Source organism: Penicillium longicatenatum (assembly GCF_028827895.1).
Source record: "Penicillium longicatenatum strain IBT 33135 chromosome Unknown contig_1_segment0_segment0, whole genome shotgun sequence".
Classification (NCBI taxonomy): domain Eukaryota; kingdom Fungi; phylum Ascomycota; class Eurotiomycetes; order Eurotiales; family Aspergillaceae; genus Penicillium; species Penicillium longicatenatum.
Window position 1 is genome coordinate 1,173,630 of NW_026643119.1, and position 22,282 is coordinate 1,195,911.

Genomic DNA, 22,282 nt, shown 5'->3' on the forward strand with positions numbered 1-22,282 from the left:
AGAAGCCGAATAACTATTAAACCTCTGATATCATCCCACACTGTCCTTATTATTCTTCTCTGGAAGGACGTCTGGTTCATGAAGTGCCATCTCATGGGAGGACTCCATACATCGAGCACCAAGTCCAAAGCACTCCACACAAATATCAAAATCAAAGCATGACTGGCACGTGCGATAGACGTTACCAGAGAAAATTTGACGAAGGCACACATCACAAGATCTCAGCCATTTTTCACATTTTAAAGAAGAGATTTCCATCTGTAATTCTTCGTCCGCGATGTTGAAGCCGGCGGTTTCCGCATGTTGAAGCAGGAACTCCACAACTTCAACGTTCCCACTCTTCTTGGCCCACCAAAACAAAGTACGGTCCAGACTATCTCGGGTCTGAATAGTAAGACTTGTGACGGGCATCAATTGCTTCACCGCCTCGAAATGGCCATTCCTGACAGCTGCGAATAGGCATGTTGAGCCCCAGTGGTCTGCAAGGTCCACGGGGACATTGTTGTTAAGACATAAACTAATAATGTCTGTTTGACCCATCGAAGCGGCACGATATAGTACCGTACGACCCCATTTGTCCAGGACTTGAATCGCCGCAGCAGACTTTTCGACTAACAGCTTGACCACTGCCAGATGACCTGCATCTGAGGCATGATGTAATGCGGTGAGTCCAGTATCATCGGTTGTTTTGAAATTCGCACCATTGGCAAGGAGTAGTCTCACGACTTCAACGTGACCGTTATAGGCGGCCGTACTCAACGGAGTGAGCCCAGAGCTGTTAGCTGCCTCGATGTTTGCGCCATTTTCAAGTAGCAACTTAACTATACCCAAATGACCTTGATATGACGCAAGGTAGAGTGCAGTCCGCTCGTCATCAGTGGCTTCAGTCTCTGCACCATTTTCAAGAAGTAATTTAACTATCCCCGAATGGCCTTGATAAGACGCATATTTGAGTGCAGTGCGCCCGTCATTGGTGGCCTCCATTTCTGCACCGTAGTCAAGAAGCAACTGAACAACTTCAATATGACCTCCATTCGAAGCGTTCATCAGTGCATTCCGACCATCATTGTCGGTGCCCTCGATGTCGGCACCCTTGTCAAGGAACATTGAAACTAGCTGGATAAAGCCCTTTAGAGAGGCGATGCATAGTGCATTCCACCCACTTTTGCCGGCACCTTTCATGTCTGCGCCATTATCAAGAAGCAAGTCAACAGCTCGGAGGTGACATTTAGACGAAGCGTGAATTAGTGCGGTCCAGCCATAGCTAGTCGCAGCTTCGATATCTGCACCATTCTCAAGCAGTAATTGGATAACCTCAGTATGACCTTCATTTGAAGCATTGATTAGTGGAGTCCACCCATCATTGTCTGTGGCGTCAATGTCAGCACCCCTGCTAAGAAAGAACGAAACAAGGTCAATATGGCCTCTAAATGAGGCGTTGCATAGTGCATTTAACCCATTATTTCCGGCGGCTTCGATTTCTGCACCATTGTCAAGTAGCATCTCAACGACTTTAAGATGACCTTCATGCAACGCGTGGATCAGTGGGGTCCAACCATAGTCACCCGTGGCTTTGATGTCTGCACCGCTTTCAAGGAGCAACTGAGCAACTTCAAAATGACCTTTATCCGCAGCGTGGATCAGTGCAGTCCAGCCATACTTTGTCGCGGCTTCAATGTCTGCACCGTTCTCGAGGAGCAACTGCACAACTTCAAAATGACCTGCATTTGAAGCGGCGATTAAAGCAGTCCACCCATCATCGTCAATGGCTTCGATGTCGACTCCTTCCTGAAGGAGAAGTCTGACTACCTGAACATGGCCACTAGTCGATGCTGAGTCCAATGCGGATCTGTTGAATCTATCTCTGATGTCGACGTTGGCTCCATGGCTGATAAGAGAAGAAGCCACATCAACATGACCAAGGTAACAGGCACGTAATAGCGGGGTCCACCCTTCGCGGTCAACTGAGTTTTTGTCGGCGCCTTTGCCAATTAATATCTCCACTATCTCGAGCGATCCGTTTCTCGATGCAAAATGTAATGGTGTCCATCCGCGTTCAGTCGCAATTTCGATGTTCGCATGATTATCAAGAAGAATTTTGGCTATTTCTAGCCTCCCTTCAGCCAACGCAGCATTCAACGGGGAGAATCCGCTTCTATCTGCAGCATCGATATTCGCCTGTTTACTAACAAGCAGAGACACAATATCGAGGTAACCATCCCACGAAGCAGTGAGCAAAGGGGTCACTCCAGCGTTATTCTTGACCGAGGCATCTGCCCCATAGTCAAGAAGTAACTGAACAATATTTATATTCCCTGAATCAGTGGCTGCGTGAAGTAGTGTTGACCCATAAGTGCGCTCAGGCTCCCTCAAATCCGCTCCTGCATTAATCAGAAGTTGAACCACCTCTATATGCCCGTTACGTGCAGCGGTAAATATGGGTGTTGATCCGTCAATTGTAGGGATTGTCATGTCGGCCCCCGCTTCGAGCATTATTTTTGCGATTTCCAGATGCCCTCTGTAGCAAGCTATTCCCAAGGCAGTAAAGCCACTATTTGCCCTTTTGTCAATCTCATTCTTGCTGGCATTGATGAACTTTTTGACGACATCAATTAGCCCAAGAAAAACTGCATACCACATGGGAGTTGAAGCTATTTGATCAACTTGGTCGTCTATAATAGCCGCCACATTCAGGTCGAACCATTCCTTCCACTGCTTCCAACTTGCGTTCCCTGTATCGAATAGACCGTGAATAAGTGTTGTTAATTCGTTGTCTCTTTTTTCATCCACTGAAGAGTGCTGCTGCCATGACTCGGCCGCGTATTTTCGGAAGCAGCTAAGCAATTGATATTGCTCGGTCGTCGAATCCCAAACCTTTCGACAATGCAAATAACGGAGACATCTCTTCGCAAGTAGAATACTCTCTGAGGGCTCGGTCGACGATCCCAATTTGTATTCGAGTTGAAGCACTCCATTTTGTGCTGGGATGTGAAGGAGGAGATATTCTTTCACTGAGAAATGTGCCAGATGAATTGTCTTCATCCCAGCAGGGCATTCTGTATCGGGGCTTCGGATCTCAAGAAGAGAACTGCAATCATTCAAGATTTCAATTTCAATAAAATCCTCATCTATCTCATCAGGTATCTCATCAACAAGGACTTCGTCCTCCTCGGTGACGAGCAGAGCTCCAGCCATCTCGTTTACCGTCAGCGGTCGCAGAGCAAACGCAGCCCATCGAAGTATGTTGAAAGCTCGTTGTCGATACTCATTGGGCAACCGCGATATTCTCATCCAGTTACGCTCGTACGCATCCTCAAGCCCTATGGGAGTAGCGTTGATGATTCTTTGCAGAGCTGTTTGATTGACTGTGCTGCGTAGGTCATTCTCTTGTAGCTTGATCCAAAGGAATTGCCCATTGCAACGATCGGCAAGCTTCTGGGAGATATCTTTTCTCACTACCTCTGTCTTCTTTGCTAGCTTTCTGTCAACTATTGATCGAGAGTATATGTCAATGTCCGGTCGAACTAGATCGGGCGTGATCTTATGCTGGATAAGCAACACGTAATCTATAGCGGAAAGAGAATTTCTGATTTCGGGTTCATCGCGGCTGACAATCAACAAGCGAGTTTGTGTTCCAGCAATTGCTTGTGCTATCGTGTTTAGAAACCCGGCAATGGAGTCGGCTCGACGATCGGCCATCCGACTGCATTCATCGAGACCATCCAGGACGAGAGTGCATCCTGGGACAGCTAGCACAATGTCCCTTAAAAGGTCAGTTATATCATGGCGTGTTGCCTTCACTCCTTGTTGAAGCGCCCAAACATCACGGATTAAGGCAAAAACAGTTGGATGCGACATCATTTGAGAAAGCCATGCTCTGATAGCGACATAGTGATCTTCTCTCTCGACGTCGGTCGAAAAGAAGAAATGGGAAACGGGCTCGTTGAGAGTAGAAATCAAATGATCAACCACTCTAGCGCACAAAATAGACTTCCCGAATCCGGCTGGGGCATTTACCCAAAGGATCTTAGGATGACCTGCCGGGAAGTCGTGGGAATACCAGTGTAGAAACCACGGCGTGCTGAGGATCCATTCACACGTCCCCTCAATTCTCCTTTCGGCGGAGCGACCGTAGGTTTCATTTGGCAAATGCCCACCCAACAGCCAGGTATGCATGTCCCGTTTTGCTTCGGCTGTTTTTATTCAGTCTTTTGAGGTCTTTTCACACCATGGGTGAACGTACCTTCCATCTCATTCTGTAGCCTGCTTAGCAGGTCCCCAAACTGTGTGTTTAAATCCTTTTGGTCAAAGACATTCTCTGAACTATATGTAAGCACAAGAAAGCAAAAGGGATATTTCAAATACCGTACCATTCGAGCGCATCGATGAGCCACCGCTATTTCTGTATTTTCCAATTTGAGAGGATTTCTCTTCCTCACTTCCAATCGGAATCAATTTGTAAAGAATGTCGACCAAAGATGCAAATTGTCCAACTTGTGTGATTCGTTTCGCTTTATCTCTCAATGACGAGTTGAATTTCTGCATTCTGGATTCTTTCGTGCGAATATGATTACGGGACGGCATTTGATTTCGGACCATTCTATCTGATGCAAATGCAGATGGGGCAAACATATCATCGCCTAGAGAACAGACGTCTTTCACAGCTGAAAGCAGCTCGTTGACTGTAGACAGAACCCGCGGGTCGTCCAGAGCCTTGTGATGCACATCCAACATTCCTCCATCTTTCAATCCCACAGATTGCCCCCATCTCTCGAGACGCAATTTATGGGCTTTGAACTGAGCAGCTAGGTTCCGCGAGTCTCTTCCAAAGCCTTGCCAGGAATCGAATTTGTCCAAGATATCCAAACAGGTGTTGAATAAACCTGCAAGGCCTATGATGCCGACCGCAAAGCTCACCGGTTCCATGTTTCACGGAGTTTCAGGAGACTAGATTGGCATTCATAGACGTGCGGCTCGTCTACGAGGTTGCTTCTGAGAATGTAGGCGCACAGTCTTGAAAGCTCTTAATTTGGATTGATTTGGGAAAGGATAAGTTTCGAGAATCAAAATGCTGCCGGTCTTCCCGGCTTACAGGTTGACAGTGCTTGGACCCCAAGGCGAAGCGTTGGATGCGGGAAAACCTCCATCACGCCCCCACAGGCAATCAGTCAATGGATGTGAAGTGCTAGGTTTTTTCTTGCTCCAAAAGCGATCTGCATAACGTAGTGGCATCACTACATAGAAAGACTTCGATGCCCACAGGAGGTCGTCCCATGATTGATACTGTTGAGAGGTCATGTGATGCTCTCTGGTTGCCTAGATCAGTGCTTGTCTCTTGCTTCTTCTTGTTTTCCTTTCTTCTCTTCTCTCCATATCACAATACAATTGCTTCCTGTTTGCCCCGTTTTTTCTGCCCACCATCACTGGTGTGCTTCTCTTCTTTCCTCACCTCAAGCGAGTATCCTCTGATCTTTCTCAGCGCTCCGCGCTGATAGATACCATGTTCAGAATTTCTCTCTTATTGTATGAAACGTTCGGTGCTGGTAATATAATTTCTTTTTCGGGGGATTCCCATTCCTACTCCTTTCGTGGCGTTTCCAGAGTGTCCCAGTCACACTTACACTATCGAGATGACGAACAGATGAAGAGTATGGTCTTGAAGGGTTACTAGGGAGATTAGAAGCATTTCAAGCACAGTCCATAATAGTTAAATACATGCTGTGCACAGGTATAACTCAAGAAAGATAATGCAAGGGATTATCCAGTCAATCAAGGCCATCTTTAACATTCAGGACGGTCCATTAAAGATGTCCAGATAAGTATTCCTGTCCAAACTAAGACGTAGCGAGCCGCGTGAATTCGTACGCGTCCATCTAGTAGTAGGCAGAGAGGTCAGAGTTTAGGCCGTTGTTTTGTTTTAGTAAAAAGAAAGAAACAAACAAAATAGAACGGAAGGCTAGTAAATAACCAAAACAAGGATAAAAAGGAAGACCAACCAAAAGAGAGGAGAGTTGGACACGTCTGCATCTCTATTACTAGGGACTGCAGGCTGGTTGAGCAGCCTCCGTTCACTGCAAACTCGACATGCCTCAGCAAAGTCAAGTTTCTGGCACCAACGACATGAACGGCACGCATGAGAATATTTCTCACTAGCCATGAGTAGATATTTGTCTTCAGACATTTCCTCTTTGGTCCACCAGTAAAGTTTTGGAATGAATCCCGACAACTTCGCATAAGCTTGCCAATGTTGTTCCAGTTCAACGTTACCATAGGCTCCAATTCCGATTAGCCAGAGAGATGACCGAAAGCGCTCTAGCTTGGGCATGCGCGCCGATTTACTTCGTCTGAGCCAAATTCGAGAATCATATGTGTCATAGAGCCGAGGTTTCATGTTTTTGGGGTCAACTTGCATTCTCATTGTATCATCGTCTTTTTCATGGGACCAATGGTGCATACGTAGTAGCAATCGATTCCTATGGCGTGCCATTCGTAGACCTGGATCATATCTCAAGACGATATCATAATTTTCGGAAAGATCGGCTAGGAACTGATCCTCGTAGGGCGATTTCCAACTATCGCCGTCCTCGTACCATTTGTAATATCTTTGAAAGCGAAGGGCTTTCCCCGTCGTGCCACCTATAGAATCTAGTTTCGTGTCAAGGAATATTCGAGTAACTGTGAGCCATTTCCTGATGTCCACGATCCCTTCCATATTCATAAGATGGGAATCTTTGTATGCCGGACTCTGGATGAGTTTATGTAGCAGAGAGCAGTGCTTGTATTTTGACCGAGTTTCCAGACTAGTAGAGAGTGATGGTGAAATATGGAGTATGCAACTCGATAGCCGGGTGAAAGGCATGAAAGCAATGTCATAGTCAGGCCGGGAAAATTTACGGAGTCCTGTGCTTTGAAGAGGCTTTCCGTTTCTTTCATGCCATTCGTCGACCAGGGTGACCATCACGTTAGGATTGTAAGGTACGGTATGCAAGATATCGATGAATTGATTAATATCTTGCCACAGCCCCACAATTATACCAGGGTCATCTGGGTGTGGCGGAAGAATCTCGACTAGCAATGGCTTCTGATTGAGTCTCCAATAAGGAAAGTTGTGTAGGTAGTTTTGTATTTCATCAAGGCCTTCCAGGGTGTTCCAGTATGTCTGATTCTTGAAAGACACTTTGACATGAAGCCGATTTAGGCCATTCAAGCCTGAGATTTGAATGACATGTACGAGGTCCTTATAAATGAGGCATGATATCTCTTCATTAAGGTACTGACTGCAATATGAGATAGATAAAGCGTGTGGTGTTCGTTGTCTTTTGGGCAGTCCAAAATCTCGAGCAAAGAAGTGCTGGTAGATAAGATACTCCCATATAAACAAGCGTATTTCAGTTGGTAGCTTTGAAAAGGTACCAAGTTGGGCGAGACATATAGCCGTTGCTTCGATATGGGAGTCCCCCGTGCGGTCCATCATGTTTGACTGTAGACCTGAGAGACTAGAGAGGTTGGAAGCTGTAGTAAAAACGGCGGGAAGCAGAGAGTTGTGAAAGTGAGATGCGGAAGACAAGAAATGGAAAGTTGAAAGGCCAAAATACGAGCAGATACAATCTGAATGGGAATGAGAGGAAGCCCGTGTACTAGTACTAGTTTGTAGGTCGGGCCCTGATCTAGTTCTACACTAAGCCTTTTCTGTCATACTGACTCATGAGTCATGACCACCAAATCATCTCAGCCTAAAACCAAGGGCAGATAGATGTTCATGCAAGACATGCATGTCGATATCGCACCTTCTAGTCTTTGTACCAAAGGAAAATTCAATCAAGCGAGTGGTTTCAAAATATTCTGGAGAGGCTCACACACAGCACTTGGAGTCCACGGGAGGTCACCCCATATACCTAGCCGGTCGCGGCAGACGACCAGAAAACATCTTGAACTAAATATCAAGAATGATTGATCTATAACCTTTGTATGGGAAGGAAGACGCAGAAGATGACCGTATACTCATAGGTACTTTTATGTGAGTCTCGAGATTTCTTTCCAGCGATTCTTTCATGACAGGTTCAATCACCAGTTGTGTACATCATCACTGGCGCATTTGCCATTGCTATCGTACCCAGCTGCTTTTCCTGCTGACATCTGAAATCTCCTTGAGAAGACCCAAAGATGGCATATCGATCTATTCATTCGTATGTTGTCGCGTCGGTTCCTATCCGTATTATCTTCTCTTTATGAAGTGCAGATTTTGCAACAACGGCATTTGGGGCAAAGGAGTCAAATCTGGCCATCACCACGTTTGAACGAACGTACTTCAATTAAGATTATAAGCAAATCATAGGGCTGCGTAACGGAATTCATGAATCAATAGTGGCCTTACGTTGTCAGAAAAGTTGCGGCTATCATGGATTTGAATTTTGTATAAAAACAAAAAAGCCAGAAATAGTAGTGAATATCAAATCGATGTTGAGGTTCGGAACTATTTACAAAGATTGAGCTCAGCTTAGCTTCGTCCATGAAGGACTACTAGACCCCAACACCACGTTGAGGTGCGAACCCGTCGTTGGGGTAATAATAAATGAACATGAAAACAAAAACGGCCAGCTAAAAATATAGAAACGGCCCATCCCCGAATAAAAATATAAGCCGCACACAGCCCGGCCAACACCCCCAGAACAGCCAAATCAAAAACAAAGGCCGCCCTCAGCCCGGCCACTCCCAAACACAAAGATCAAAACAAAGGCCGCACTCAGCCTGGCCAAACCCCCAAGAAACAGTCCAGAATGGCCGCACTCAGCCCAGCCCACACAGCCCCCGATCGTCGTCATCCACCGTGGAACTTTCACTTCTTCTGTTTCGATGGGCGATTGTCGAGGTGTGCCGAGGGAAACAAGTCGTCCATCTTCCTCTTCTTTGTCATGTAGGGCATCGGATCGGACCTCGTCGAATCCCGTGTCCGGGGAGGTATATTGGGTCTCCGAGCCCCTCCATCGTTGTAGAACGGATCCAGTTCTCCACGAAGCATGTCTTCCGCCAGGTCATGCTCAAATTCCTCCTTTTCAACGTCGTTGCTGGGTGCGATGGCGAGGAAACGAGATTGGTTAGTCGAGCGCCTGGTACACTCGTCGTCCAACCACTCCCGACTTTCTTCCCAGAAGTTCACAATCCGCGTCCAAGCGCCGCGCTCTGTGCAATCAATCCCCGGCAGATAGGCACCAAGATACTTCACATCTCTCTGAAGAGAGAGCTGTTGGCCACGGGCACCTAAGGTCTTGACGTCTGCATGGCTGAGTTGGTTCCGAGTAGCGTACACTTTGATTGCCGCCTTTGCCATTTCTGCACTGACCGAGTTGCTTGTATTGCCGAGTTCCGAAATCTCCTTATTGAGGAGATCCAAACCACCTGCAAGTCCGAGGAGGCATCCCCTTCCCCTATGCGCTCCTCTCGCTTGAGCTCCTCAGCGAAGGCGGTCACAGTCGATGGCCAGGGCCTGTGGGCACGGCGGGAAGCGTAGTCGAGGCACTTCCAAAGTCGCCCAGCATAATCACCATATCTAAGGTGGAATTTCATTTGTCGGATGATCTGACTCACCTTGTCCAAATCATCAAGCGGGTTGCTGGGAACAGGTTCGCCGAGACCCAAGTCGGAATCGCTGTCCAACTCGATCTCGAAGAGCGAACTGTATTCGCCAACCATCCCAAGAACGCGGCTGATCGTCGTCGGCAGATCATCGGCGGTGGATGGGCCCTCCCCATCGTCGTCACCGAATTTGGAGTTGGTGTCAGGTCCCGCGTTTGATGCGGATTTGATATCTAACCAACCGTCAGTCTGATCTACGAGGGGGAGGGGCTTACCTTCTGGGAGTGAGCCCCCAGCCGACATCCTGCTGCAAATGAGTTAGAGCTGAATACATAATACCTTACCTTTACTCACTCGGAATCCATATCTTACAAGCCTCCACAGAGGCAGGACGAAAAAAGAGGAGGGAAAGCTTCTGGAACCAAAGCAGAAATGAGAAAATGGTGAGAAGAAAGAGAGAGAAAAAAGAGATCCAAGTGAGAGAAAAGTCAACAACAACACGCAGTGTTATCAGGCAGGTGCAACAAGCAAGTAAACAATACAATATCCTTCAGGGAGCAGGAGCCTATAATTGGGAACTACGAAGTAACAAACCTATGCATAATTTCAAGTAAGAGCAGACGAGAGGCAAGTACGTTCACTCGACTCCTCAACCCGAGCAGGAGCACAGGGTGCTTTTGTTCAGCTTATTACTCGTCAATGAACTCATGTGAACCTGGGCCCTAATTAGGTGTTTTTTTCACCGTCTCTTGAAATAGTGGTCCTCACCGTTCCCAAATCGAACCATTGGCACACAATTAAATTCGCTTTTCAGATTGAAATTATCATCCATCTGCATAAAGTATGTCGTGGGGCTATCCATTGAATGTGGATTGCAACTTCCTCTATCTGACTTCTGTGCATGGTAAAGTATCTTTTAAATTGGTTGTCTGGGGTCAAGATGGTGATTGGAACGGCCCCGGGGCCATCCAGACCTGGTTCTATGAGCTATAAAGTACACATTTGTTTCCACGGTAAATAGTGGAGAATCAAGCCTATCACCCGCAGGCATGCATTAGTTTAGACCAAGTTGTGGGTTGGTAATTGTGACGACAGCAGGACTCGAACCTGCGACGCTCTAGATTGCAGAGAAGAATACTCTCCTTCAACTAGCGCCATTGACAAAAAGACAAAAACAAGCGTCCCCGGGAAGGCTCGAACTTCCAACCTCCTGATTAACAGTCAGACGCGCTAGCCAATTGCGCCACGGAGACAGCAAGGATAAGGTACATATGCTGCGATTTGAAACACATCTGAATCGACAGAAACCATTCCTCTCTCAATGTCCTAGTTGCATTCATGGATAGACTGATGCAGTGGCTAAAACAGCCCCCTGAAAGTTCAAACCGATTCATTTGGTTCGGACTATGAGTTACCGTGGAGGTAGGTCCCCCTTCACCCACGTCAAAATTAGAACCCGAACCTTAACCACGGATGTCCAGATGCAGTATGGGTCAGGCTTGTGCATACTTACAGATGGCCCGCGAGAGCCGGGTTTGCGGGCTTGCCAAGTATTAAAGAGTAGGATTGCTCACCTGGGCATGTAAGCTTCACGTAAACGCGGGGCAAATAAAACCGTCTACGAGATGTGGACTGTAGGCTGGGAAATACATTTTTCACTTTTCCGTGCATTATATCGGATCAAATGTTACGTTTCTTGATCCATTTACTCTATGATGCTTGAAGCTAGGAATTGAGATAGATAAATCGAGCACATATATGAGAGCTTGCTTAGGATATTGAAAGAATTAAAAAAAAAAAAAAATTCACCGCGATGTTTCGGTGTTTCAAGAGTTGCATAGTTCTTCATATGTGGAGTGCGAATAACTTTCGCAATGTAGGGAGAGCCCTACATCAGTTAGCCAGGCCTTTGGCATTTACGAACAGACAGGGTGCCAAGAAAAGAGTGCTGGCTCCACGACCTTCAGACGAAAGTGCGTCTGTTCAAGGTGTAGCAAAGAGCTTACGCTCGTTTAAGAGAATTTAGAACGGAAAAAAGAGGTCCATCACGATATATTGGAATTAAATGAGACCGAGCTTTATAGCCATTAATCTCTATGTACTAATCCCAGGCTGAACCTTGTTAATGCTTACCGCACCCAATCAGTTGTAAAATGTATCACCATAGGCACTGACCGAGACGGCGGCAGCAACCGAAGAAGAAAACCCGAGTCGTTTAGTCGGTATCCGGGGTAAAGGGACATATAGCAGATTGTGCAGGGCGACGGCGCGCGACGGCGCGCGACGGCCAATGCTGTGGGCCGTCTTGGCTCGGGGAGATAACGCGGCCTATCCTCATTTGCAATTTCCATGACGGGCGTAGATATCGATATCGGATAACTTCGGGCTACGAACAGAATTATGGAGGAATATTTTGAATGATAAATATCCCTCTTTATCCAGGATGAGATTCACGGGACTGCACTCCATTTGATATCTTCTTATCGCTGGTTAGTGTACACCTGTATCTTAATTCCCCTTACTTTGACTGACAGCGGTACAAAAATTCCATAGATCTTCCAATGGCTTCAAAATCCTCCATCGGCAGCGAAGAACAGCCTCTGACAATTTCCCAATGGCGTGAACAACAAGAGAAAGCTTCTGAGCCAACACATCTCTTGTCCCTGCTCGAGCGAGCACAACCAAACACATTCAATGCATGGATCTCATTAGCCACCCCCGAACAAATAATTACACAATGGGAGGATATTATAGCACTTCGATCCCAGGGGCAAGATCTTCCACTATTTGGCGTGCCCTTTGCTGCCAAAGATAACATCGACGCGGCAGGGTTCTGCACAACGGCAGCATGCCCGTCCTTCGGCACCGAGCCTGTCACCACCGACTCAACAGTTGTACAGCGGTTGAAATCACAAGGCGCGATTCTCATTGGCAAAACAAACCTTGATCAGTTTGCCACAGGGCTGGTCGGCACGCGTTCACCGTATGGGGCCGTTGCCAACTCCTTCGACCCGAGCCGGGTCAGCGGCGGTAGCAGTTCAGGTAGTAGCGTGGTCGTTGCTCAGGGACTGGTCCCTTTCTCTCTTGGCACAGACACGGCAGGGTCAGGCCGCGTACCGGCTGGATTCAATAACATTGTTGGACTCAAACCCACGCGTGGGGCTTTGAGTGCACACGGTGTGGTACCAGCATGCCGCTCACTCGACTGTGTATCTATCTTCGCCCTGACTCTAGATGACGCTGAATTGGTTCTGCAACTTTCTGAGGGGTATGATATTCAAGATGCATACTCGAGAGATCGTGCCCGCTGTGCGACTAACAGATATCCTCGGGGAGCCTTGGCATCCCAGCCAACATTGGCCATATGTTCCAACCCTGAGTGGTTTGGGCGGACTGAGCAGGCTGCTGCATACCAAGTGGCATTGACAAAAGCCCAAGCGCTAGGGTGGAAGCTAGAGTCTGTCGATTTCACACCTCTATTCTCTCTTGCCAATATGCTTTATGAGGGCCCTTGGGTTGCTGAGCGATATGCTGCTATCGACAAGTTCATCCGCTCTGTGCCAGCTGAGTCCATGGACCCAATCGTCAGGAGCATCCTCATGAAAGCCGAGAAATTCTCTGCTACAGACCTCTTCACATGCGAGTACAGTCGCAAATATCTTTCGCGTGAGATCGAGCAGGTATTCGGACAATATGACGCGCTATTTGTGCCGACGGCTCCCACGTTTCCTTCAATGCAAGATCTTAAGGATGAGCCGGTCAAGGCAAACAGTCAACTAGGCACATACACCAATTTCGTGAACTTCATGGATTGGTCTGCGTTGGCAATTCCTGCTGGTTGGAGAGAGGATGGCCTTCCTTTCGGTATGACACTGATAGGTGAAGCGTGGGAAGAGCCGCGACTGTTGAAGCTCGCTCGCCACTGGATGTCTGATGCGCCACACTTGTTGGGAGCAACGGGTGCAGAATACCAAGAGGCTCTCTCTGGGCCTACTCCCACATCCAATTCGATGCAATTAGCCGTAGTCGGTGCCCACCTCTCTGGCTTTCCTCTGAACAGAGACTTGGTCTCGCGAGGCGCAACATTGATCACTGCTACAACCACAGCCCCGTGTTATCGGCTATTCGCATTACAGAAGCCGGTCCCAGGCTCAGTAGCAAAACCCGGTCTGAAAAGGGTTACTGATGGAGGAGATTCTATTGAAGTGGAGGTCTGGAATATCCCGATTGACAAGATGGGCAGCTTTCTCGGTACCATTGCGGCACCTTTAGGCATTGGGTCAATTGAATTGAAAAACGGGCGATGGGTTCACGGATTCATTTGTGAATCCATTGGTCTCGAGAATGCAGAGGACGTCACCAGCTTTGGTGGATGGCGAGGGTACACCCAGTCACTCACCACTTCGACAAACCAATCATCACGGGCTGCATCTGTTACACCTGCAACCAGTGTCGGTGAGAAGCGGATCAGGAGTGTCCTGGTGGCAAACCGTGGTGAAATTGCACTGCGCATCATCCGTACTCTTCGTGCGATGGGTATTCAATCCATTGCTATATACTCGAGTGCCGATGCACGCGCGCCACACATCACCGAAGCCGATATTGCACTTTTCTTAGTCGGGAACACGGTATCCGACACCTATTTGAACGGCAAGCAGATATTAGACTTGGCTATCAAAGCCAATGCCGATGCTGTCATCCCTGGATATGGTTTTCTTTCTGAGAACGCCGACTTTGCGGCCACCGTTGAGACGGCAGGACTGGTGTGGGTAGGGCCAACTCCACAGCAAATGAGTGACTTGGGCTTGAAACACCGTGCTCGTGATATTGCTCTTTTCGCCGGGATTCCTGTTGTTCCGGGAAGCAAGGGTCTGGTCACCAGTCTTGAAGATGCATTGGAAGAGGCAGAAAAAATTGGTTACCCAGTGATGGTTAAGAGTACCGCTGGTGGTGGTGGAATCGGCCTTCAAAGATGCGCAAACATCGATGCACTCCGCGAGGCATATGATGGTGTACGTCGATTGGGACAGGCAAACTTTGGAGATGATGGGGTTTTCATTGAGCACTTCATTGATCGGGCGCGACACATCGAGGTTCAGATATTGGGTGATGGAGCTGGTAGAGTCATCTGTGCTGGTGAGCGTGATTGTTCTTTGCAGCGTCGAAACCAAAAAGTCGTCGAGGAATCCCCTCCTGGGTTTGTCCCAGCCAAAGTCCGCGCGGAAATGCGCCGTGCTGCCGCCGCCTTGGTTACTTCTTTGCAGTACCGCAATGTTGGTACTGTTGAATTTATCTTTGACATTGATACCGACAAATTCTACTTTCTGGAGATGAACACACGTCTCCAAGTCGAACATCCAGTAACCGAGGCTGTAACAGGCCTTGATCTTGTCGAGTGTATGATGCGCATTGCCATGGACAATTGCACAACTCTTTTCCCACGGCAGATGAATGAGATTTCAGTCCGCGGTGCAGCGATTGAAGTTCGTGTCTATGCCGAAAGCCCCCTTCAAGAATTTCGACCCTCCCCTGGAAAGCTCTTGAATGTTGAGTTTCCATCCGGTGTCAGAGTTGACACTTGGGTCAGTTCAGGTCAAGAGTTGTCCTCCTCTTTTGATCCCATGGTTGCAAAGATCATTGCACACGGCGAAGACCGTTCAGCAGCTCTTCAAAATCTCTCAGAAGCCCTAGAAAGGACAGTCATCACAGGCGTGGAAACAAACCTGAAATATCTGCAGCAAATTGTTTCTTGGGAGGCATTCCATTCCGGATCCTTCACGACAGGATCGCTCAACAGTTTCCCATACAAATCTCAGGCCATCGAGGTTATTGATGGGGGTTCCGACACGGCTGTACAGGACTTTCCTGGCCGTCAAGGTCTATGGCATATCGGTGTGCCACCATCTGGCCCCATGGATTCCTACTCATTCCGTCTAGCAAACAAAATAGTTGGCAATGATGACCATGCGGCGGGACTTGAGTGCACAATCCAGGGCCCGACACTGCTCTTCCACTCCCCCACTATCGTGTCTGTCGTGGGTGCCAATGCCCCTATCGCTGTGGATGGAGAGGTAAAAGAACTTGGAATGGCTATCAGTATTAGAGCAGGACAGAAACTTTCCATTGGAACGGCCACCAACGGCGCCAGAGTTTACCTCGCTGTTCAAGGCGGTATTCAGGTGCCTGAAGTCCTAGGCAGCCGCTCAACATTTGCGATCGGTCATCTCGGAGGACACAATGGACGTAGCCTCCGCAGTGGTGATCTTCTTCCATTAGGATCTATTACGGAGAAACCAAGTCCATCGCTCAAGGCACCAATTATTTCACTCCCGGCAGCTGAGAACCGAGAATGGATCATTGGTGCGATACCTGGGCCACACGGCAGTCCAACTCATTTCACACAAGATGGTCTTCGAGAGCTGTTCAACGGCCAATGGACTGTCCACTACAACAGCAACCGGCTCGGCGTCCGTCTAACCGGGCCCCGTCCTGAATGGGCACGGAGCGCTGGTGGTGATGCTGGCTTGCACCCCTCCAACATCCACGATAGCCCGTATTCGGTCGGAAATGTGAGTTTCACGGGTGATGAGGCAGTTGTTCTGACAGCAGACGGGCCAAGCCTGGGAGGATTTGTCGCATTTGCCACGATCGCGGAGGCAGAGATGTGGAAATTCGGTCAGATGCGACCCGGTGATCACCTTCGGTTGCACCCGATTTCTCTTGATGATGCGCAGGCGCTTGCGAGGGATCTTGATCATTCGATCACTAATCTCAGCCCGCTGACCCAACCTCACCTTGAGCAAACAAATTCTGTCGCCGTGACTAGTACGATCGTGATGGATATCTCGGAAGCTGGCCGCTTCATTCGATGCAGCCAGGCAGGTGATCGAGCCTTGCTGCTCGACTTCGGCAATGAAGATAATTTCTCGCTGCGGCAAACATTCCACATGATGAGCTTCATTGAGAAACACAGAATTTCTCCAATTCCAGGAGTTGAGGAGCTCACGTCCGGAGTTCGAAGCCTGCATGTTCGCTTGGAAGCGAATTTCTCATTGCCTCAAGTCCTTGATGCGCTGATCGCACACGAGATTTCGCTTGGGGCAGATCTTCCATCTCGACTACCCTCACGAGTAGTGAGGTTGCCTCTTGTTTTCGATGATGAGAGGAGCCAAAAAGCCATTGCCCGATATACTGCGACTATTCGCTCTTCGGCGCCGTATCTACCCAGCAATATTGAGTTCCTGCAGACACTGAACGGACTTGACAGCCCTGCCCGAGTGGAAAACAATCTACATGAAGGCACTTTCCTCGTATTGGGCCTTGGAGATGTGTACCAAGGGTCTCCGTGTGCTGTTCCACTGGATCCCCGCCACCGACTCTTCGGAACGAAGTACAACCCGTCCCGTTCCTTTACCCCTCGTGGGGCTGTCGGTATTGCCGGTCAATACCTATGTATTTATGCGACCGACTCACCCGGTGGATATCAGCTAGTGGGTCGTACGGTCCCCATCTGGGATGAGTTCCATATGCCTCGGCTTGGCGAGAAAACACCGTGGACATTCTCACTTCTGGATCAGATTCGGTTCTACCCCGTCAACGAGAAAGAGCTTTCCGCAGCAGAAGCCAATGGAACCTCCTGTGATCTCATCGAGATTTCTGACACTGAGCTGGACCTCGATGAATATGAGAAGTGGTTGGTAGAAAACAAGGAGGATATCACTGCTGTTCGGGAGCAACGATCGAAGGCCGTTCATGAAGCAGAGCTTTTTGATGACCTACTCAAGCCATACGATCCGATCACAATGCGACCAGGCCGAGGACATGAAAAGGATGAATTCCTGACTGGAGAGCGGGTGAAGGCACTTTTGCCTGGAAGATGTTTCCGTTGCGTTGTCAATGAGGGAGACAGGGTTCAAGCAGGAGACGCTCTGGTAAGTACAACAAACGTCGAGATTACCGAGGACAAAGCCGACTGACATTGCTTAGTTTTGGATTGAGTCCAACAAAATGGAGGTCAAAATTTGTGCACCAGTCAGTGGGAAATGTGTGAAAGTGTTGATCGAAGAGGGAGATATCCTTGGGCCCAGTGACGATGTTATTATTATTCAGTAGGTAGTATCACATGTACGAAAGGATACGTTGGCACCAAAGCGCAATTTCGCAGAATACTGCAAATTTTTGAATTTGAACCATCATGCATAAACGCCCCATTTGTGGAGGTCAGTTGCGCTTGTTGGTAGTCAATTCAGTAGGACCTGCTGTGTGACTCGACCAAGAGTAATTCTCACCAAACATTACCGAAGCCCCTCCCGCCATCCATGATCCCTAGGGGAGTTCCTCTCCTAGACCAGTGAAGTACAAGAGCATACCTGCGCTAAGAGTCCCGATAAGTGGCCGCTTTCACAGCAGCCAAATCACCGAGCTCTTCGTGAAGCATTCGAAGGGCTTCGCGAGCAAATGGGGCAGCGGATGCCCGAACCTGCAGGACCCAGCGCAACTTTTCAAGTTGTTCAACGTACCCGGCTGCTTCATCCACTTGGGGACTCGTTGCCCACAAAAGACCAGCAAAGGAACCGACTAAGGCTACCTGGGCGGCGGCCGCAAAGCCCCAAAAGGATTGAATATGTTCAGGTTGAAAAGATTCAATTAAACCCATGGCCGAAGTCAGTCGTGCGCGAGCAGCAGTTCGAATCACTGAACGAAGAGATGGCGCAGTATCCGGACCCAAAACGCGGAGCAATGCGCGATGGATGGTAAGCTCCGCTGCCATATGCGAAAGGTGCAGAGCGCCATTTGTTGACAATCGCAATGAGGGTGTTGATTCTAGCTGGAGGCTGGTGGGCAGGGCAGCATGCCAGTCTCGCAACTCCATGGCCAGGGGCTTGGCTAGATTCATCGCGCCCGACGGTCCAATCCGCTCAAGCAGTCCCCCTTTTCTGGTTGCGCTGATTGAACAGAATGTGGACACGATGCGACTGAAGATTTTCGTTAATTCAATGGATTGCAGAAATGCCCCTTGACCGGCCGCTTCGTCCACACCCCCGTCCGCCTTCTCATCTTGCCCTTCCGCTTCTTCTGGAAAGTCCTCGAAAGTACATGGGGCAACATCCCAGTCATTTGTACCCTTATCTTCATCAATTTGGGCAGGAATAAGAGGTGGTCGGCCGTGCACAAGAACGCCCCACTTGTCCTGCATGTATAGGGCCCAAGCTAAACGTCGTCGTAGACCTTTCTCCCACTCTGGGATTTTCCAATCTGTACAATCGATGTGAATCCCCAAGGTTTGCCCGAGAGATAATAATTGAGCCGGAAGAGTGCAATGAGAAGACCTGATCCTTTGCAATAACAGCAGGCCAGCCTGTAATGTGGAGAGTTTGGGCCGCTTGAGATCGTCGTCCATGGCTCGCATTGCCAGATTCTCCAGGTTTTCAGCATCTGGTGTTGAGGGAGCAGTAGCGAGAGTTCGATCGAAAAGCTTCCAGTCCAGCGCAACAAGGTAAACGGCTGCGAGAAGTGGTGGGGAGAACTCGCGGTACGACCGGGCATATTTCTCCAGAAACACGCCCTTGTCCAGAATCGGGAAAGTGCGATGCATGATGCGAAAATAAAGATTCACTAGAGTCGGTCCCAATGGACGTATCGATTCCTCGATACGATCTAGATCGGCGACGCGTTGCATTTCAGAGGCCGAGTTCTTGTCAGGGTAGGTGATGAATGCAGTGGATTGATTCACACGTCGCGGAAAGCATCTCTCGTGGTCAGCGAGTAAAATAGTCGATGGCCGCAGATCAAGAAGTTCAGGTTCATGATAGCTAGCCGGGCCAATATGCTCTGAATGCAGATGAAGCTCCAGACCTAGTGTACCATCCAGACGTGAGTTTATTAGATTAGCGGATTGCTCTTCGACAGAGCCAACCGTGGATGGCGATAGAGAGCTGCGACGTCTTTTCGTCCTTTGACAAGATTAGCTAAGAGCAGAATGATCCCGCTCGATACTGAGTTCTGAAACATACTTGGGTTCTACTGTGCTTGGTGACTTTCCAGTTCTTTTCCGCGGTCGAGGACCATGAAGAAATGTGCATTCAAGACCATTCAAATTACAAAATGTGCAGTTTTCCTTTCCCGCTTCTCTGATGCATCGCGATTTGCGATGACGACAGCGATCGCATGGGCGTCGCGTAGGGTAGTCTGTCGCTCCAGTCGCAGGCATCTGTTGCAGACCTCTGTCAAGCTTTATGTTCTTTTTGTGTACAGATATCTTGCATATGGGATTCTGAGCTCATTGAATGATTTGATTCATTGATGTTTTTTGCGGATCACAATTAGCCCGTCGGGTAAGATAATGCTGACTGACAATGTTGACATTTAGCTGCGCATGGAAAATAATGAGGTGGTCCCGTGACTTGTCAGGGCCGCTTAAAGACGCTTCTGGGGACCTTATTGGTCAGATAATGCGAGAGAGTACATAACCCATTACAATAACTACCAGAGTATATATTCTCGCGGAATTTGCAGGGAATAATGAAATTGCGAGAGGGGCTCAAGTTGACCTATTATCAGCTCGGTAAAGTGAAGCCCCCATATCAAAACGAGGTGGAAACTGTCATTATTCTGGATTAGCTAATCCAAACGTGAGTTGCAAATTGGTGTGAAGATTGTGGAGATTGTGGCTATCGCGAAGATTTGGTTTCATTGTGATGATTACCATAACGCAATATATGTGAGGTAGCGCATTGAAATTCGGTACGTGCATAAAACGATGAGGATACTTCATGCCGCCTGAAAATGGGTCCAGGTCTATGGTGTTCTTTTTTTAGGGCCTTGGACAGCATCTAGTAAGCGAAGATACAATGAGTTTACCGGGCTGAGTTTGACTAGCGTTAGCGTGCGGCCCCCAAAGGTAGCCCGTGGAATGATTCATCTATTACAACAGCCCTTTCCCCTTTCCCATCTTCATCCTGCTTGGTCATACTCTCTATCCAGAGTCTTTCAAGTCTCCCATACTGCTTGCCAAAGTCACCAGGCCTTTCATACTCATCGCCTATCTCACCCGTAAACTCGACATGATTGAAACACACGTCGAAATTGCGGCTTCATCCGGCCGAGTGCGGGATGTGGTATGATTGATACCCCGTGTGCTACTGTCTAGATATAGCTAATGCCAGGGTGCTCCTATCATAGCTCCTTGACTTTGCGAGCTACCCAGATTGGCAAACATCAGGCCTAGTTCGCCTACTAGAACCCGAGGATTCCACTAAGACTTTGACTACTCTACAACCAGGCGATAAGATTAAGTGCGATATTGACGGGATGAAGTTTACCGCCGAAATTAAGGTTGTCCTTCTTCATGTTTCAGATAGGGATCTATACAACCGCACTCAGCTAATATCACACCGATGACAGGAGAATTCAGAGCATCTGTTTCAATGGCAAGGACCCCCTGTGATGGGTCTAATTGCTGGGCTTCACAGCTTCAGCTTCAAGGAAACAGAGTCCGGGGGTACGATCTTTGCGCAATCAGAGGACTTTTCTGGTTTACTTTCCTTCCTGATGAGCCCTTCTTTGTTGGGGAGAAAGATGCTTGGTCAATATCGAAAATTCAACGAGGAGCTGAAGGTTCGAGCGGAGGGAGGAAACTCCACGTGACATATCGTCGATGTTTAGCCAAGTTATAGTCGATCACATACATGTTTTTGCACATAAAATCCCCAAGATCTGCCCTTGTCAGCCCATGTAATTAGCACTTAGTTATTTCGTGATGTATTTTCTTGATGCCGAGGTCCATCATTGCGCCATTTTTGATCATCTAGGCAAGCTCCTGTAGGCATCGGTATTCTTTTTATGTACTTCCACTAGCTACAACTTTACGTTTCCTTAGAAATGGTGAGCCTACGGTGCCAATTGAATAATATTGGTTTTATTTTGCTACTTCGCTTGGGCCGAACCAACTCTTGATTGTCTTTTCGTCGACCTCATGCTTGTTATTCAACTTAAGTCTCAGGTGGCGATGTCGATACCCTCAAACTCTCGTCCTTGCCTCTTCCAGATATCAATAGGCATGCCTAATTATGAGAAATGAATTATCGTTTAGCTTATTATGATATTAGGTCACGAAGCCAGCAATCTTCCGTAATGTTCGACATATACGGGACTCTCAACTAAATTAGGATTGGCCTCTAATTTCCGATACCTTCAAGCATGAATAGCATTGTCTTCTCGCTGCATATCTTCTGAATCCGCTATGAACTTAGGCAAGTCCCCATATGAACAAACTCACGCCAGTAGCATTGAAGCCAATGGCGAAGCTCTATCCATCGTTCGATTCATGTTTCAGTAGCTTTGAAGTAGTCTCCTTTCAGCGCACTCATATTTTCGCTGATATGACGGTTTCCCAGTGGGATTTCATCCAGATACCGTTCATTTAGTTGTGTATCCTCTGATTTCATCTTCAACTTCGGTCGGAGTCTGTCTTTTTGAACTGACCTCTGGGGTTAGTCATGTAATATAAAGTGGGAGGAGGCTCGAATTTTCTGAAAATGAAGTGCAATTTCAGGTGCAAATGATCAACAGAAGGTTACATTGAGAGATTTGGGATTCCTTCTCTGCTAAGCAAATGATAGTAGGAAGTAACAAGCAAAACATAGCGAAGAATGGTAGGTATGCATACATATCTGAGTACCATTGGAGTGTCTCGTAACGAGTAAGCCGA

The 22,282-nt window shown here is 48.1% G+C and overlaps 5 protein-coding genes across 5 annotated transcripts; 2 read left to right on the forward strand and 3 right to left on the reverse strand.

Moving 5' to 3' along the window:
• Window positions 1-30: 30 nt before the first annotated feature.
• Window positions 31-4,926, reverse strand: N7484_001231 (uncharacterized protein; the record flags this gene model as incomplete). The annotated part of the gene is made up of 3 exons (XM_057111651.1): window positions 31-4,193; window positions 4,244-4,318; window positions 4,371-4,926. 3 exons carry the CDS (start codon window positions 4,924-4,926, stop codon window positions 31-33), a joined length of 4,794 nt encoding a protein of 1,597 aa, XP_056976388.1.
• Window positions 4,927-8,836: 3,910 nt separating this feature from the next.
• On the reverse strand, window positions 8,837-9,938 carry N7484_001232 (uncharacterized protein; the record flags this gene model as incomplete). The annotated part of the gene is made up of 4 exons (XM_057111652.1): window positions 8,837-9,373; window positions 9,394-9,827; window positions 9,849-9,880; window positions 9,928-9,938. 4 exons carry the CDS (start codon window positions 9,936-9,938, stop codon window positions 8,837-8,839), a joined length of 1,014 nt encoding a protein of 337 aa, XP_056976389.1.
• A 2,196-nt stretch (window positions 9,939-12,134) lies between these two features.
• N7484_001233 (Urea carboxylase) lies at window positions 12,135-17,549 on the forward strand (the record flags this gene model as incomplete). Its single annotated transcript, XM_057111653.1, has 1 exon — window positions 12,135-17,549. The coding sequence occupies one exon, from the start codon at window positions 12,135-12,137 to the stop codon at window positions 17,547-17,549; it is 5,415 nt and encodes a 1,804-aa protein (XP_056976390.1).
• Window positions 17,550-17,947: 398 nt separating this feature from the next.
• On the reverse strand, window positions 17,948-19,641 carry N7484_001234 (fungal specific transcription factor domain-containing protein; the record flags this gene model as incomplete). Its single annotated transcript, XM_057111654.1, has 2 exons — window positions 17,948-19,526; window positions 19,598-19,641. The coding sequence occupies 2 exons, from the start codon at window positions 19,639-19,641 to the stop codon at window positions 17,948-17,950; spliced, it is 1,623 nt and encodes a 540-aa protein (XP_056976391.1).
• Window positions 19,642-20,636: 995 nt separating this feature from the next.
• Window positions 20,637-20,973, forward strand: N7484_001235 (uncharacterized protein; the record flags this gene model as incomplete). Its single annotated transcript, XM_057111655.1, has 2 exons — window positions 20,637-20,690; window positions 20,755-20,973. 2 exons carry the CDS (start codon window positions 20,637-20,639, stop codon window positions 20,971-20,973), a joined length of 273 nt encoding a protein of 90 aa, XP_056976392.1.
• Between the last annotated feature and the right edge of the window lie 1,309 nt (window positions 20,974-22,282).